Source organism: Mycteria americana, chromosome 9 (genome assembly GCF_035582795.1).
Source record: "Mycteria americana isolate JAX WOST 10 ecotype Jacksonville Zoo and Gardens chromosome 9, USCA_MyAme_1.0, whole genome shotgun sequence".
NCBI classification, from domain to species: domain Eukaryota; kingdom Metazoa; phylum Chordata; class Aves; order Ciconiiformes; family Ciconiidae; genus Mycteria; species Mycteria americana.
In genome coordinates, this window is record NC_134373.1 from 555,392 (window position 1) to 572,063 (window position 16,672).

Genomic DNA, 16,672 nt, shown 5'->3' on the forward strand with positions numbered 1-16,672 from the left:
CAATACATACACATTGTGTATGCATTTGTGCACATACATATGTTGGTAAATATTGTATTATCACTGCAAAGATATAGGAGAGTCATGTCTCAAGATCTTGTGGACTTAAGAAACAAGGAGAAAATGCCACCCTTTCATCCACTGCTGTCACCTTTCCAGTTTTTTACCATGATGACAGGGATTCAAGGGAGAGGAGATGTTGTTGGAAACCCTTGACCATGGGAGCTGTCACCCTGCTCTCGTCTCTAATCCCCGTTCTCTATTTTAGCCAGAAAGGTGGATGTCATTTCTCCACAATCGACTTGCATGTGAGCTGGTCCTCCACTGCCTTTGACTCTTTCAGCAAGGCTGAAACACCACAGCCGAAAGAGCCACCGCTCCTCTCTGGGCCCTGTCTCAGGGCTGCGCAGCTCCTGGGGGCGAGAGGCTGTACCTTATGCCCAAGCAGAAGTTCTCTTGTGGCAGGTTGTGCCTGTAGCTTCCTGTGCTTTTGCTGTGCACCTCTGAGGAAGGCCCGGCTCTGCCTTCCCTGTGACCCCCTTTAGGTAGTGAAAAACAACAGTTAGAGCCCTCTTTCACCTTCTCCAGGCTGAAAAAGCCCAGCTCCCTCCTCCTCCCCTCATACAGCGTGTACTCCAGCTGCTGATGCTTTTAGCAGCCTTCCTCTGGACTCTCTCCTGTTTGTCTACATCCCTCTTGCAGTTGGGGGCACCGAGACTTACCAGATACAGTCTCCCACTGCCAAGAAGGGTAATGCCAGCTACACTTGCTAATGTGGCACCTCATGGGACAATCGATGAAACAAACCTTGTTAGGGCATGCAGGTTTTATCCAAGTTTCTCCTACACTGGAGTCCAGTGCTAGCACTGGAGCCAGGAGACAGCGAAATGCATGGTTAGAAAGAAGTAAGAAGCATGGAGACGCCACATAAAATGCTACAAAGCTTTTTATTTTTCTTAAGGAGGTATACATTACACGTAAAATGCCACCATCGCTTTACATGGTGCACAGGCTAAACGAGAACATTGGACTTGGTGGGAAAAGGCACTGCTTTGAAATACTGGGCTCCCCACTTTGTCATCACAAGAGGCTCAGCTGCTGCACGGAGATACAATAAACAGCTGGTAAGAAGAGGAGAGCTGCTGCTACTACTGTCTGAGAAGTCTTCACAGCTTACAGTGCAGTTGCATGGGAGGAAGCAACCTCATTGTCTGGGAGCATCTGTGAAGTGTCCCCTGCACAGTGCAGGAGGGTGATATAGACTCCTACTCAAGCCAAGAGGAAAGAGCAAGTGAAGGGTCTGCTAACGGCGAGGTAATCTGGTAAAACTGACTTTAAGGAACAATGTCTGCTTCACCTTTTGAAATGTCTCCTAGTCCACTTTTGAAAAAGGTTTCTCGTGCTTAACAGAGCCATGTAGACCTGCAGGGCAAAAGACCCACCTGAAGCACAGAATGAAGCAGAATACTTCCCAGCAGCCAATTCTACATAGCAGGAGACTGCAAGAGCTAGAATTGGTACTCATACAAAACCCTTCTCCAACAGGAGCTGTGCTTTCCCTCTGGCTGGTGGTGTAGCATGGGCCTCTTCCCCTGTACCACCAGCCAGCCATCTCCATCAGAGCACAACCTCACCTGCAAGGTTCCCGACTGCTAGGCTTATACACTTTATCTCAAGGCCCAATGACCTTTGCTGTCTGTGATTGTCCTCAGTTTGCTCCCTTGCATAAACTGAAAGCAGAAGTGCAGAAAATTCATTTGTTGAATTACTGGGATGTATTTTTTGCAATCAGAGGGGCAAACACTGAACAGAACTAAAAATAAAGACAGAAATGCAGTACAGACCACAGCTGTGTTACAGTTATAGAAGTTAAAACTGTTCCTTTTCTTCCTCAGGACTCCAAAGCAAGCCACGACTTACTTCTTACTTTGCTCGTTACTCAGTTTCAGGACAAAGTTTTGCCTTTCAAGTCTCAATTGCAGTGTCTGGTATTGTCCTCTAATTCTAGATATGCTGACAACTGGATCCCAGGCTGACTTCCATTTTTCTCGCTCCCATCAATGCCTGACTAAGAAGATTAATATTACTTGTACTTCAAAACCCAAATGTCAAGTAAACACCAAGAACAGCGTTGAGGACCAAGCTGTAGTTTGGTCAAAGGGAGGTATTTCCCCGTAATTTTTTCCTTATTGCTTTGAGCTCACCAGTACTGAAGTTCTTCGATTTCTCTGTATTTTAGTATACAATTTTCCAGTGAGTTGGCTGCTCACAGTTTTTCTCTTTGTCACCACAAAATCGGTTGTACGTTGTTTTTGGATCAAATCCCAAGATCTCCCTTTCCTCATGGATCCGGAAGGAAAATGTTGAAACTGAGGTGCCTATAAAATACCTGTGAAAAAAAATCAGAACAGGTTTGTGAAGGGGGCCAGTTTTTAAAATGCAAGTAATTGATTTCAATCCAATGAATTTTAATGTTCACTGAAATGATACGATAATGAAATTATCATATATATTATATATATACAAAATACAACTATTATACATCTATTATAAATATATCAATTATATAATATCATGTCATATGATTTGTAAACAACTATATCTGGGTCAAAAACAATATTCAGTTTTGTGACAGTAAGATTTGGCTCCCCAAAGAAAAGTCAAATTCCCTACCTTGCATGCGCACAGATCCACTGGTCAATCACGGCCAAGCCCCCGTCTTTGTAGAGTTCCAGCTCCTCCCAAGAGGGTTCAAACCTCACCATCTCAGGCAGCAGTTTCTTGAGCAATTCAATCTCTGAAAAAGGGAAAGATGCAAATTCATTTTTACATTATAAAGAGCAACTCACTGCTGTCATAAAATGTAAGCATTTAAAGAAGCCCTGGGTGAACAGTTACGAAGCAAGTGAAACCAAAATCTACCTACAAATTTTACAACATGTTTGCTAAACATCAGAGTATTGTAGGTGGCGGGGAGCCAGTGGGGCAGAGACGTGGTGCCGAGGAGGCCAATTCTCAGGGGGTGGGGAAGCCTGCAAGGGGTAGAACAGATGCTACCACTAGCCTCGCTGTCTAATCCTACAGGATAGATGTACCAAGAGGCCTTTCTTGACAGCAAACTTAAGATTAGTTACTGTAGATGCCATGCCCTGCAGGGTTATTCTAACATCATGCATTGAAACAGATCCCTAGATACTACCAGGAGGGAGATCCCGCCCTGGGATAAGGCCTGGCGGGGGGAACCCCACCCTTGGGGGTTTCTAAGCCTTGGCCACACACAACCAGGTCCACTCCAGTCTGGTGCTGGGGGTAGCCAAGGGAAGGTTGGGTGGGAGACTTCAGAGGACCCTTCCCACCAGCATGTCCAAGAGTCACTGAAATGCTAAGAAAAAAGGTGGGATAGAAGAAAGAGGAGGAGGAACAGGCAAACTCAATTCCCAATTTCCCATTGTAGAGACCGTCAAATCTCCTACAGGAAACACCAAATGAATGGCTTGATACCAACTATTGAAGCTGGAAGGAAACAGCTGCCCAATCCTGTTCAATTCCCCATTCAATGATGGAGGCATATGAACTTCCAGTCATTTATAAAAACAAAGTGGTAATTGCTGCACTCATTGTCAAAAGTTATCAATCCTAAACTGACAATAATCTGCCTACCCTCCTCAACAGCATCAGTGGCTACAAAAACTTTTTCAAGTTTATGCATCTCCAAGAGGCTGCGGATTTTCTTTACTGCTCCTTGCAGGGAAGGCACGTCTTCTCTGTGACCCCAAATGAAGTCTTTCCTTCTGAGATGAACACCAAGGTATGGACCACCTAGAGCTGTGCCCATCTTAACCTAAAAGAGAAAGATCAATAAACTTTAAAAACTCCAGAGCACCACTATTCATTCACACTGAAAAGGCCTGAACGCATTATCTCTGGATAAGGCACTGAATTACTCTAGCTGCAGAAAGTAATTTTAAGGTATGGATTGGCAGTATTTTGGGACATTTACTGCAACGTTGTGATCTTGGGTGGCCTGCCTCATACAAGAGAAACTAGAGCGCGAAATCCTTGTAAGCAAAAATTGCTCTCCTTGACCAAATCCACAACTGGCAGTTTGCAGCTGAACTTGACACCCACAGACGATGCTGAACACAAGAAGAAATACAAGGTTCCTTTAGTGAAACAAGGGTAACAGAAATCTGGCACCCAGAACCAGTCAGCCGCATCTCAACAGGCTCTGTTAACTCACGTCACATAGGGAGAAGAGGCTACAGTAGGAGCATGCACGTCCACCTCAATCTGAGCAGAGAGCGCTGGATTCACATGTATCTTACAATATTCCCTGCAGTGTGCAGCCAGGAGTATGCAATTTAAAAAAAAAAAAAAATATACATTTATTATAGGAAACAGACTGTTATGATTTTACCTTCATCTGTGTCCAGTCCTCCTTGTAATGAGTCCTGTCTGCCTCATCTGTGGATTGAAGATACTTGTTTCTAAACTCGTCTCCCACTACACGGAGGTGTTTAGCAAACACCATGCTCCGGCGGGTCTGTTGGAATAAGAGCAGATGCCGAATCAGAAAAGGGAGAACTAAAAATGACTAAATGGAGATAGTTTCACATACACAGAGCTTCCAGGATGCAGTTACTTCTGATACATCCATGCAGCACTACAAGCAACAATTCCTAACCTTTCATCTGAGCTTTAACTGTTTAATCCTAATCATAACCACATTTACACCAGCATACTCATCTGACCCTGCAATACATAGGTGTACAGAGTAAACTGTAGTTATTTACACAACAGAACACATAATATACCAAATTAAACACCCCAGCAATATACCTCACCTTTGGAAACAAAAGCTGGGCAAACAAGTTTACAAACTCCTGCTGTTTAGCTTGCAAAACACCCGTAAGAATAAAACCTGCTTAAAAAAAATGACACTCCTATCAAATTCAGTGGAAAAGTGGCAAAAAAGGAGGTTTCCTTCACCTGTGGATAATAACCTCTTTCAAAGATTTTGTGATGCAGTCACCACTGCACACAATCACACTTCTTGTTAATAGGCACACACAACAGAACTAAGGAGATCCCACGTGACTTACACCGCTTACAAAGGACACTTGGCAATTTGGTCTAATTCTTAGTTTTATACAAGTCTGTAGTCTGTTGTGTGATGGGCACCAAAGAAGGTGCAATGAAGACACCTCTCTTCAATTTCCAACGGCCTCTCTTTTCTCAGCACGGTAAAGCCCATAGTGGACAGAGTTCACTACGCAGTGGAGAAGCCAGGCAGAGCATTTCTGGTACTCCAAGACACAGCCACACCGATCGTGCCTTCACCTTGCTCTAGCAAAAGGGTAGAAACTAGAATCTGCCAGATTTTTCACACCTTTTCCCAGAGCAGCTATTTCTCCATATGCCAAACTCACTGTGGTTGAACTGGTTCCTCCTCTGTATCATTCAATAAGACACAGAACAATTTACTCTTCTGTCAGATCCATCACACTGGTACCACGCCCCTCTAAATATTTAATGGAAGTACAAAGCCTGCTCTTCTAGCATCTTTAAAGAGATCAGCACTGGCCTTCTAATCGCATCCCAAATCCTCCAGCAAAATGTTTATATGAAGGGAGGACGTACACACCGTCTGCTGCAGAACGCTCACACTGCAGTTCAGTTTTTGTAATACGTCAACACAATACGATCCTGTCGAGTCATCGCGTACCTTACCCAAGATGCGACGAACACAGTATGCTCAAGAGGCAGCAAACGTGTACGCAACCCATGGCAGTGCAGTGCACTGAGGAGGACAATAAACACCTTTGAATGCTATGCTCATGTCAAACACCTCTAAATGTCATCCTGATGGATTGCACGACTGCCATGTCATGTCTGGCACCCATGCAGTATGCTGTGCCAAGTTTTTCCTGGGCACAAAGCACTCCTCTAACAGCAGCTGTTCTGCATGAACGCTTATTTTGCCACAGCATATGTAAAAGAGAAAACAGATGAACGTGTGAACCTCCACTGATGCACTTTCTGAAGTGGATGCTCTCTGTATCTGGTTATCCTCTTATTTAAAGTATATGTTTCAAATCTGCACGTGAGATACTGTCACCCTTTCCGACTACCTCCAAGTTTTGCTTCTTCTCCCTTTTTGTCTGCAAAGAAACAGAGAAGGGACAGATGCTTCTCAGAGGTGCATGGAAAAAGACAAGAGGCCCTGGGCCCAAGCTGCAGCAAGGCAACTTCTGTTTGGATATCAGGCAAAACCTCCTGCCCACAAGAGTCGCACCGCCATGGGACAGGCCCCAGAGAGGTGGCAGATCTCCATCTGTGGGGACTTTCCACCTTCAGCTGGACACAGCCCCAAACCACCAGATCAAGTTCTGGAGTGCAAACCTCGAGGCAGGGCTGCCGAGACACCTCCCCACCTACATTTTGCTGTAATTCTAAGTTTGGGAAAACAAACAAAATCAGTGTTGGTTCGTGTACATGAATTGAATTAATGGTACAGATCCTCTAATTATTTGAGATCATCCCCCCAAAATGGTGAAACCAAATGCAAAACTGCTGGCTTTTCTAGAGTTGTCCTTAGAGAACTTTCTGCTTCCATGTAGATGGTAAAGCACTCATGTGGTCTACATGCTACACTGATGCTCTTCAAGGGATTCAACAGTTGCTCCTAAATCATTCTGGGAGGTCTTTCCTGCTCCGTGGTCATTCAACCATTAAGAATCCCAAAACAATATATTTCAGCTTGCAATGGTAGAGAAGCCTAGACAAAAATGGTGGCAACGGTGAGAACAATGCGGCTCAATATTAAATTCAAATATTTTTGGACACCAAAGACACAAGTTGGTTGCAAAGGGAAGCTGACTCGTTACAATTTAAAAATTTCTTTGAGACAAGACGGCATCTGTTTTATAGATGCCGTCTTGCATAGGCATCTATATAGGCAAGATTTATAAAGAACTCCAGATGTTATCCAGAGTTATTAAGAAAAAAACAACAACCAACAATCATGCAGGTAGTTAAAATTGAAATAAAAGAAAGAAGAATATTTTCCAGAAAGTTTTAAATAATTTTGAGACAAGTTTAAATGGTTGAGATAATGTTTAAAGTGCCACTGTTAAGAAATGTGTGTTATAGATTCATACGGATTTCATGCCTGCTTTTACAGGACTACAAGTCAGACTCGGAAATAATATGTGGGTTGCATTTCTCTGTTTGGAAAGTCACTCTCAATGGAAAATTAAGAGTTAGCAAACTACTGTTTGGTCCATTTCTGAAAAATATGCCAAGTGAAGAGCCAGATGTTTATATCTTCCAGGACTGAGGTCTACATAACTTGTTTCGTAATATCATGAGAGCCACTTTCTCTTAGAAATTGTAATTGTATCAAGCACTCCATATTGTGTTCCATTTTCCTGTGGCTGCACCTTTAACTTTGTCTTAAAACTCTTCCCATAGGAATTACTTTACCATAGACCCTTGGGTGGGGGTCTCCCAAAGTGCTCAGTATTACCTTGAAACCTGGGAATTTTGCCATCAAAGCCAATGGGGAGACAGTTAGGACAATACTGAGCACCTTCGGGAACTCTTTTGAGAAATCTAACCTTGAGGCTGACTACACGGGAAACCGCACAAAGGCAGTTCCCTTCTGATTGCAGATGTGTTGCATAGGGGAGGTCCTTCTAAAGGCCACGCCCTGCAGCACTGAGTCTTTGGGGACAAGACACCAGGACAAATTCCTGCATTACATTAATCCACAGCAGCCTGAAGACCATCTTTAGCATACACTGCTGATACATAAGACACAAGTTACTTTCAAGAAAAGAAACCCGAGGCAAAACTGAAGCACATATCGGTTACTGAATTTTTATCAGAATCAAGTAGAAAGTCTAGAGAAGCTAACTGGAAAATACTCACATTCCAATAATCTTTCCCTCCGTAGTGGTCATGAAGAAGGTTTTCAGCTCTGTCTAACATCACTGACCTATTAAAAATTGTAAAACTGAGTGCAGTTCCCTTAGGAATAAAATTTACATTACGATGTTTCTTCATACAGTTGCTAGGATAAAGCACAGACTATGATCTATTTGCAAAGGGAGCACGGGGAATGAGGGATAGGCTGCCAATCTGTTCTGTATAAAGCAAATTGTGACCCCTAGCCTGCTGGGCAGAGAAGGGAACTATGCCACTGCGTGTTCCTGCTCTCTTCCTTAATACATGGTACGCTGTTAATTCTGACAGTTAAACACGAACAAGCATTAACAATCCCCCACGTAGTCCTCACAGTAGTTGCTGCTGGAGAAATAAGATTGCCAACAGGGAGAGTGAGCCAAAGGGGAGAAGCGACCTATGAGATGATGCTCAGCCTCGGAGCATGTGAGAGCCTCTTGGAGGAAGCAGGAGTCATGCTCACGGAAGCAAAACCAGAGAAGGTGTTTTCCACACGTGGAGTAAAATGTCCTATCGTAAAACAATAGATCAAAGAACACATAGACACTACAAAAACGTGTGGTAGCAACTAAGCACAAATTTTAAAATTAAAATTTTTCACTAACATGAAAACTGCCTGTGCTTTTCATAAATACACACGGTTCAGGACTGCGTACTGGAAACATAACTGCACTACCCGAGTTCTAAGAAGCAGAAGAGATTCTGAAAGTTTTGACTATCCAAGAGCATAGGGGATGTAGGCTTAGTTTGTGCTCTGAGCACGCTGAATATGAGCAAACACACAGAGAAATGCTTCTGCTGAAGGGGGTCAAAGTCATTATCTGGACCTCTCATCTACTAAAATGAGAGGAAGCAAATAACCAATCAACTTTAGATTATCACTGCTGATAATCAGCTGGACGCTTGCAGATAAGGCTACAAATAATCTGGAAAATAGACTAGACTGTGCTGGTGGAGAAGCAGCACTGCATTTAACAGGAAGCTTGGAGGTGAATTAGATGAATAATCTAAATGTATCAGGAAGATTCCTACAAGCGACCATATCTGAAGAGTAATAATACAGGTACTAGGACCATACAACTGATTGTCTGGCCAAAAGGGCAATACGGGAGATCAATATGGGAATCTCATTGGAGATTTCAGCTATCCTGAGGTAAGCTGGGCAAGTGTCATAGCGGGATGTGACCAAGCAACTGCAGTTTGAGACACTGTCAAAGACAGTTCCATGAACCAGCTGGGCAGGGAGTAGCTCCTGACATTGTCCTGAGCAGCAGCAAGACACGGACCAAAATCTCACAGTGGAAGAGCTACTCTGTGACAGTGGCCATAAACATACTCATCCTACTGGATCAAAAATGGCCAAAGGAAAGTTACAGCAGTTGCATTCAGTTTCAAAAAGGGGACTATGCAAAAATGCAGAAGTAGTGTCCAAGTGAAGAAAACAGAAAGGCTCATAAACTCCACAAAGTTAAATAGAAAAAGACAATACAGAAGGTCAAAAAAGAATTTGAGCGACAAGAAATAAATGCCTTCAATCCAATGGCAAATCTTCATTCCAATACAAAGAAAAAGGAAATTAAAAGCTTAACAAGCACTTAGAGATGGTAACAACATGACAGAAACAGCTAACATAATTTTTTGTAGCTATGTGCTAGGTGGAGGAGCTGGGAAGATTCACATGCCAGAACTACTTTTTACAGGGGAACTCAGAGAACGCGTCTCAAACCAAAGCGTCCATAGGAATTGTCCAGCAATGGAACAGCTAGACAAAATGAACCAACAAATGGCCAACACTGGGCAGTATTCACCCAACAGTTGTCAAGGAACTCAAAGATGAAGCAGCTGCACCACTAATTCTGGTATGCAACTTCTCGCTTAAAACTGCAACACAGCAAATGTGATGTCAATTTTCTAAAAATGCACTTGGGGAGGTCTGGGATGCAACAGAGTGGTAAACCTGATGTCAGTACTGGACAACTTAATAGCAGCTATTATAAAAAACAGAATTAATGGATACCTAAAGTAAACTGGAGAAGTATCAACATGGAGCTCTGAACTCCAAACAATTAGAGCAGTCTGAAGACATAAGCACACATGCGGGTAAGGGAAATCTCATTGATATTGCCTACCAGGATTTCCTGACAGCCTTCGTTAAAGGCTTTTAAGAAAACAGCAATGGCACAGGAGAGAAGGTCCTTGCATGGATTAAAAATAAAGTTTAAAGACAGGGATAAATGTCTAGTTCTCATTGTAGATGGAGGTCACAAGTGGAAGGGATCTGCTTTTCCCAATATCCCTGAACAACCTACAAAAGGGCATGAACTTTGGGGTGACACAGCTTCCCAATCATTTTAAATTGCTCAGAGCAGCAAAGACAAAGGCCAATTGTGAAGAATTAGAGAAGTCTGATGACTGGCCAATAAAGTGGCAGATGAAATCTAATGTACGAGTGCATCCAGGAAAAAAATTACTGGTTTCATCTGATAACTAAAGGGCTCAATGCTCTGGAATGAAGACAGTTTGATGAAAACGCCAAGGCAACACCCATCAGAGGTCAAGAAAAGGAACTGGTATATTAGGAATTACCAGAAAAAGAAGAGAGCACTAAACAGAGCATGTCATTATACCACTTGTAATGGGTTTACCTGCACCCAGTGTGCAGGTTTCAGTTGAACTGTAAAGGTTCAGAGAATGGCAATGAGGATGACCAAAGGCATGGAATGGCTTTCATGCAAAGAACAACTAATGAAGCCAGGAGTCTTCACACTGCAGAGGAGAAAACTGAGGGAGAATATGATAGAGAGATGTAAAATCATGCATGGTGTGGAGGTGAACATGGATGAGCTGTTTGTTCACTGTCTCTTCCACTACATGAACTAGGGGACATTAGATGAAACTTGCAGGTAGGAGTTACAAAAGGAGGTGGATTTTCATAGGATGCGCAGTAAAGGTGCAAAACATTTAGGTCTCGTCCCAAGATTCTGTGGATGCTAACAGTGTGCAGGGGGGTTCAAAGGGAAGCTTGCACAGATCCATGGACTCACTGAAGGACATAAAAGATAGGAAGATCACTTTTGGCTCAGAAGGTCCCTACAATCACAAATCTGAAAGATGTGACAGGACTCAGGGGAGGCATTACACACACTTGCACAGTTCTTATACTTTTCCTCAGACATCTGATTTTAGTCACTCTTGGATTTCACAGACTAAACTAGACTGACTTTAAAATGAACCACTAGTTTTAACATGAACGACTGTAGCTGCCCTTACATTGCTGTTATGTTGGTACTTCTTCCTCCTTGCGTCTGACTGAGAAATGTGATCTTGTGGATAAGGCACCTTGTCTGGGTGTTAGGAATACTTGGGCACCACTCCCAATTTTTGTCTTGATGTTCCTCATTGCCAGACCTTTGACAGTTGCCGTGAAAGAGTTAACTGTAGGGCTAAACATGGAGACCTCTATGGCTTATCTAATCCAGTTTTCTGCTGTCACTGGCAAAGATTATGGTATAACTCCTACAAATAGAACAACATTCCTGTTAAAAAATAGGACTTTGCTTCCTCTGCTCCCAGCGGGAGGTACTACAGATCCCCACTGCTCTCCTTAGGGGAACCTTCATCTCATTTCCAATTAAATTGTATTGATGTCAAATTTTTGGATGTTTTTGCTCTCATGGCAAAACTGCACTTCAGTTTACACAGTCTGTGTTTCTCCTATGGATTTATTCCCCTGATGTATTCATAGACAGCGATTATTTCCTCTTCCTGCTCTCCCCTGTACCCCAGTAGCTTTTGCTTTGCTTCAGCTGTTAGAGGGTCACAGCTGACTGGAAATACTTTGCTACTGGGATAATGTAAGCATGCTCCATCTCTCATGTAAGAGCTTTCCTTTCCTCTGATCATCCTAGTGGCATCTCAGAGGACAAAGATGAGACATGCTGCTTGCTGTCTCTAAACCCAGCTCACACTATTGAGGACAGACATCACAGGAGACCAGGCACTGCACCTCCTGATCCGAGACATGGGCTTGGGAAACACTGACTTCACTTTGTTTGTTCTCTCTTGACCCAGCATCGAAGGATAAAGGAAGGAAAGGTAAACACAGGGTGGCAAGGACATTTAGCTACCTGAGAGAGAATATGAAGGAGCTCAAGGCTATTTCCTCTTAGGTTTTAGCACTGCAGCATTTAACCTAACTTATAGTTAGGTGTTTCTTACAGTGTAAATTCCTTTTGTAACGATTTTAACAGATTACAATAACTCAGTGATGAAGTACCACAACAGTGGGACATAGCCTGTAAGTTCCCCCTGCTCTTCCCACCTGGCAATGGGTTTGTGGGTGCGCAATACAACAATAAATAGTAATAGAAGGCAACTCACTGGGCCGAAGTGTTCTTCAAAAGGATGGGAGCCACAATAGAGGCAGATCCTTGGACAGACAAACAAGAGACATTTAGGCCCCGCGTTTCCTCGTAACCCCAGAACCATCCCCTGAAAGGGAACACAAAGTATCGGTTCACAAGCTTGTATTTTAAATTAATGTCATATACAATGAGACAAATAAACAGTACACCCTAGGAAGATGATACATAATGTAAACAAACCAGCCAGCTCCTTTACACTGTTTTTGTGTGAAACAACAACTTTCTAAAATTAGATCTTCTAGTACCAATATAACATTTCATTATTGATGGGCTTTTAAAAACAAAGCGAACCCCAAGCATCCAGAGATTCACAGACAACACTACAATAACCGCACCAGGACGTTCTGTTAGAGTGGGCAAATGTCTCATTGAATACAACTAAAAATAAGACTGAAAGGACTACTAGATGTTACCTGTAATACTCATGTTTGTCTTTGGAGTACATAAGCTGATCAATGCATGGCCTTTCATCTATTTTTTCTTCCCATGTTCCTTCTTTCCATCCTTCTGCGTAGCCTTGTAGGACGTAAATCTGTTCAATAAAGGGCCCACCTGACTCTGAGCAGAAGGCAAAGCAAAGCATTTGTGAGCACGAAAACCCACACGATAAAGGTATGAACTAGCATTACTTACAGTATCTTACTGCATACTTGCAGTATCTGCTAGAAATGCTAATATTACACTACTCTCTCTCTTCCCCGTTTTCCCTATAAAAAAGGAAAGGAAGTTCTATGTGAGCCAGAAAAGCTAAAAGGGTCAGGGGATGCGACAACCTGCTACTCCCACCACGTTACGCATGATTTAGTGTGCCAAACAGAACTGAATCGCCAGGGAAATGTAAATTTAAAAGCTGGGTAAAACACATCATGAAGCACAGAGGTTTAGCAGCTGCTGTAGGTAGCTGCTATGGGAAGAGTGCCTCCAAGAAGTGCCAAGTACAAGCCCTTCTTCCCCTAAATTTCAGGGTTTCTAAATGCTTTTTCCCCGAAAGGCAGGGGACAACCATTCCTTCAGAGCTCTTTGCAGAGGTGTGACATTCAGTGGCCTTTATTTCCTTTGCTGAAAAAGTCTGCGACACTGCTGTGGATTTTGGCATTTGGTGATTAGCTCAACATGGCATTAAATGCTAAAGGAACCAACTTCACAGTTTCCATATTCTTAGAGAAAGCCTTTCTCTTACATACTGTTTTGCACACAAAAAGCAGGGGGTAAGTATTTTGAGTTACGTGCAGCATTGACGATGAAAAAGTAAGTTCACCGAAGAACCTGCTGTACAGCTTTTACTGTCCAACCACCTCCAGAAAAAGGTGGCTTGTCTGTACTTCGACAGAGAGCTGCAGGCTGCCTCTCCCTCCTTACAGGGTAGTTACTATTGCCAAAATTACGCAGAGGTATCTGTGACTTTAACCAGAGGCATTAACCGTCTTTCTCTGGAGTCCCTAGGAAGTCAGGGGCCGACAGTGCTACATCAAATGAGCTGCCAAATAATTGGGATATTTCATCCTAGTGGTTTGTTACTCAGCACAATTCTTTCCCATCCCTCCTCTCGCCACCTTTAACTTTTTTTATTTCACATATAAGGATGAAAGCACACATAAGGATAATCCTGTGAAGAAACCACCTCAAATACTTTGTCAACTGTAGATTGTATGATTCCATACTCTACCTGCAAGGAACTGCTCATATTCAATGACAGGGATGTTCCTGTTGAGGCTTGAGAGATCGAAGAACTCAGACCAAGGGATCCGGACCTGAAGGATGTCGGGGCTCTGCCAGTGATAAAGACGTCCCCAGGGAGGCAGAACTAACACCCAGTTTTCACTTTTCAGCAAGGTCTTTAGAAGGGAAGCAACACGAATATAGACATCTCTGCGAAGGTTGAACCCTTCAGGAGGATTTACATCATACAAAAGGTATCTGGGGAGAACAAAGCAATAGAATTACTTCAGGGAATTTAAACCAATTTACAAGTTCTTTTTTACCACGCAATCATGTGACACAACTCTCCTGGGATGGAAACTGTTCCTCTTTCATAAGTTTGTGGTAGTTAGAAGGGGATGAAGTAGGGGAAGGGAGAGCAGTCCGTGCTGCAGGGGCTGGGGGGGCCACGGAAGTCTCCTCGCGGGACATCATCAAGGTGGCACATGCCACGAGCCTCTCCTGTGGCGGGGCGGGATGCACAGGGCAAAGGAGTGAACCCCTTGGATGTCTTGCACGTCCTGAGGGTAACACGGTGCGTGGTGAGAATGATGAAACAACTGGCACGTTACTCGGGCTAATTCCTGTGAGCCGAACACGAAGGCAGGAGGACACATTCAGGAGGGACAGGGGAAAAGGGTGCACGTCACCCGCCGCAGGGCTGACAGGCAGGGGTCCCCAGGCCACGCTCAGAGCAGGAAAGCCCCCAGACAGCTGCGACGACGGTGGCATCTTCCAGAAAGGACCCAAACAGCACCAGCAGGTGAAGGACCTTTACATGCGCACTAGCCGATGGCTCAGAGACATGGCGCGTCACCTGTGCAGGGGACCTGCCGTGTCCCCTGGGGACACCACGCAGGAGGCTGGGATGAGAGGAGGGTCCCGGGGGTGGCAGGGCCTGACCCTGGCAGGCAGGACCGGCCTGCGGCGGGCGCGCCCGCGCTGCGGCTGGCGGGGGGCTGGTGCTGCCCAGGCATGGCCCTGCCGGGGCCCACGGCGTCGGGGGGGCCGCTCCTCACCTGGTGCGCGGCGCGGCAGCGGCGGGGGGCAGCGAGGAGGCGGCGTGGCCGGCGCGGAGGGCGGCGGGCGGCGGCTGGGCGGCGGCAGGCGACGGGAGGGCGAGCGCGGCCAGGCCCAGCAGCAGCAGCAGCAGCAGCAGCGGCGGCGGCAGGAGGCGGCAGCCAGGGCCTTGCGCCGCCATCCCCGCGCCGCGCCACGTCCGGGGCGGCCCCGGCGGCGGCCCGGCCCCTCGGTGCGCGGGCGGGAAGCGGCGGCCGCGGGGTCCCCGGCGCGGCTGCCTCAGAAGAGGCCCGCGGTCAGGGGCCGGAGGCTGGCGCCGGTGAGGCGGTTCAGTTCCTCCAGGATCTCCACCTCCTTCTGGTACATCTGCGGGAGGAGGGCGCAGGAGAGAAGCCGCGGTCAGCGCCGCCAGCACCGCGCTCCGCGGCCGGGCTAGCGGCGTCTCGGCGGCTGCCGAGGCCGGCATCAACGCGAGCCGCGGCTCTGCAAGAGCCGCCCGCCCGGCGGGCCGGACCCGCAGGTTCCCCGCCACGGGGGTGCGAGGCGGGGGGACGCTTTCCACCCCGTAGGACCTGACACCGGCTGGACCCCGCGCACCTTCCCCAGCTCCAGGGCATCGCCGTACCTGTTGCCACTCGGGTTTTGTGTTGTGCTGGTAGCCAAGCAAATGGCACAGTCCGTGGGCTGCCGTCACCTGTGCAAAGAGGCAAGAACAAACGACAGCTTAACCAACTCAGCCCCGACGCCAGCAGCTCGCCGGCGCAGGCAGCCCCGGCGCCAGCGACGCAGCCCGCCCCGCACGAACCGGGGCACGAGGGGTGACCAGGGCCAGCCCCTACCAGACCATTTGCCGTTTTGCCAGAAGTGGCAGGGAAAAGCTGGCACTCTGCGTGCAAAACGACACAGATCAGGCAGCGCCCGAACTCAGCGGATAAATCGCTTTTGAAACACAGAGTTAATCTTTTGGGGTAAGCTGCAAGATCGCCACCTCCCCGTTCGGCCCGGCCGGGCTGGGAAAGCGGCAGCCGCTACCCTGTCCCTGGGGGACGACCCCGCGGCTGTCCTTCCCTGCAGCGTAGGACCCGGGGGAGCGCTGCCCGCGGAGGGCCGGGCAGGCCCGCTGCCCGCGGCGGGGCTCACCGCCAGGACGCCGTCGAAATCCTCCCCGGTGGCGCGGCACTGCTGGTGGATGTACTCCACCCCGAGGAAGATGTCCCCCAAGTTGTACTCGTCGCGGCAGCGCGGCCGCGGCAGCTCCCCCGCCGCCACCCGGTGGAAGGGGAAGGAGAGGACGTCGGTAGGCTCCGGGCGCTGCCGGTACGCGCCGTTAAGACGCCGCATCAGCCCGTTGCCGGCGCAGACCAGCCCCACGTCGAAGCAAGAAGCGCCCAGGGCGGCCCGCAGGGCGCACACGGCGCGGCGGAGCGGGGCGCGACGCACCGGCACGGCGCGCTGGGCGTTCCGCAGCGCCACGCTCATGGCGATGGCGGCGGCGGCGGCGGCGGCGGCGGCGGCGGCGGGACCCCGCCCCCCCTTCTCGCCCCGCCCGCGCCTGCGCGTCCCCG

General features: G+C 46.9%; 2 protein-coding genes across 2 annotated transcripts; both read right to left on the reverse strand.

Annotated features, from left to right (window-relative positions):
• Positions 1 to 928: 928 nt before the first annotated feature.
• Positions 929 to 15,288, reverse strand: POFUT2 (protein O-fucosyltransferase 2). Its single transcript, XM_075512206.1, has 9 exons — positions 15,107 to 15,288; positions 14,056 to 14,306; positions 12,803 to 12,947; positions 12,346 to 12,456; positions 7,933 to 7,999; positions 4,418 to 4,543; positions 3,661 to 3,841; positions 2,674 to 2,797; positions 929 to 2,389 (listed from the first exon to the last, which is right to left on the reverse strand). Exons 1-9 carry the CDS (start codon positions 15,286 to 15,288, stop codon positions 2,236 to 2,238), a joined length of 1,341 nt encoding a protein of 446 aa, XP_075368321.1. The 3' UTR covers positions 929 to 2,235.
• YBEY (ybeY metalloendoribonuclease) lies at positions 15,205 to 16,616 on the reverse strand. The gene is made up of 3 exons (XM_075512146.1): positions 16,248 to 16,616; positions 15,733 to 15,801; positions 15,205 to 15,473 (listed from the first exon to the last, which is right to left on the reverse strand). The coding sequence occupies exons 1-3, from the start codon at positions 16,584 to 16,586 to the stop codon at positions 15,387 to 15,389; spliced, it is 495 nt and encodes a 164-aa protein (XP_075368261.1). The 5' UTR covers positions 16,587 to 16,616; the 3' UTR covers positions 15,205 to 15,386.
• Positions 16,617 to 16,672: the final 56 nt, after the last annotated feature.

Excerpts from the sequence above, each read along its gene's own strand:
- POFUT2 (XM_075512206.1), bottom strand. The coding sequence starts at position 15,288 with ATGGCGGCGCAAGGCCCTGGCTGCCGCCTCCTGCCGCCGCCGCTGCTG. Across the intron at positions 8,000-12,345 it reads TTGAAGAACACTTCGGCCCA|GTCAGTGATGTTAGACAGAG; the intron begins GTGAGTTGCCTT and ends AATTTTTAATAG. Across the intron at positions 3,842-4,417 it reads AGGACTGGACACAGATGAAG|GTTAAGATGGGCACAGCTCT; the intron begins GTAAAATCATAA and ends TTTCTCTTTTAG.
- YBEY (XM_075512146.1), bottom strand. The coding sequence starts at position 16,586 with ATGAGCGTGGCGCTGCGGAACGCCCAGCGCGCCGTGCCGGTGCGTCGC. Across the intron at positions 15,802-16,247 it reads ATTTCGACGGCGTCCTGGCG|GTGACGGCAGCCCACGGACT; the intron begins GTGAGCCCCGCC and ends CTCTTTGCACAG. Across the intron at positions 15,474-15,732 it reads CAAAACCCGAGTGGCAACAG|ATGTACCAGAAGGAGGTGGA; the intron begins GTACGGCGATGC and ends CTCCTCCCGCAG.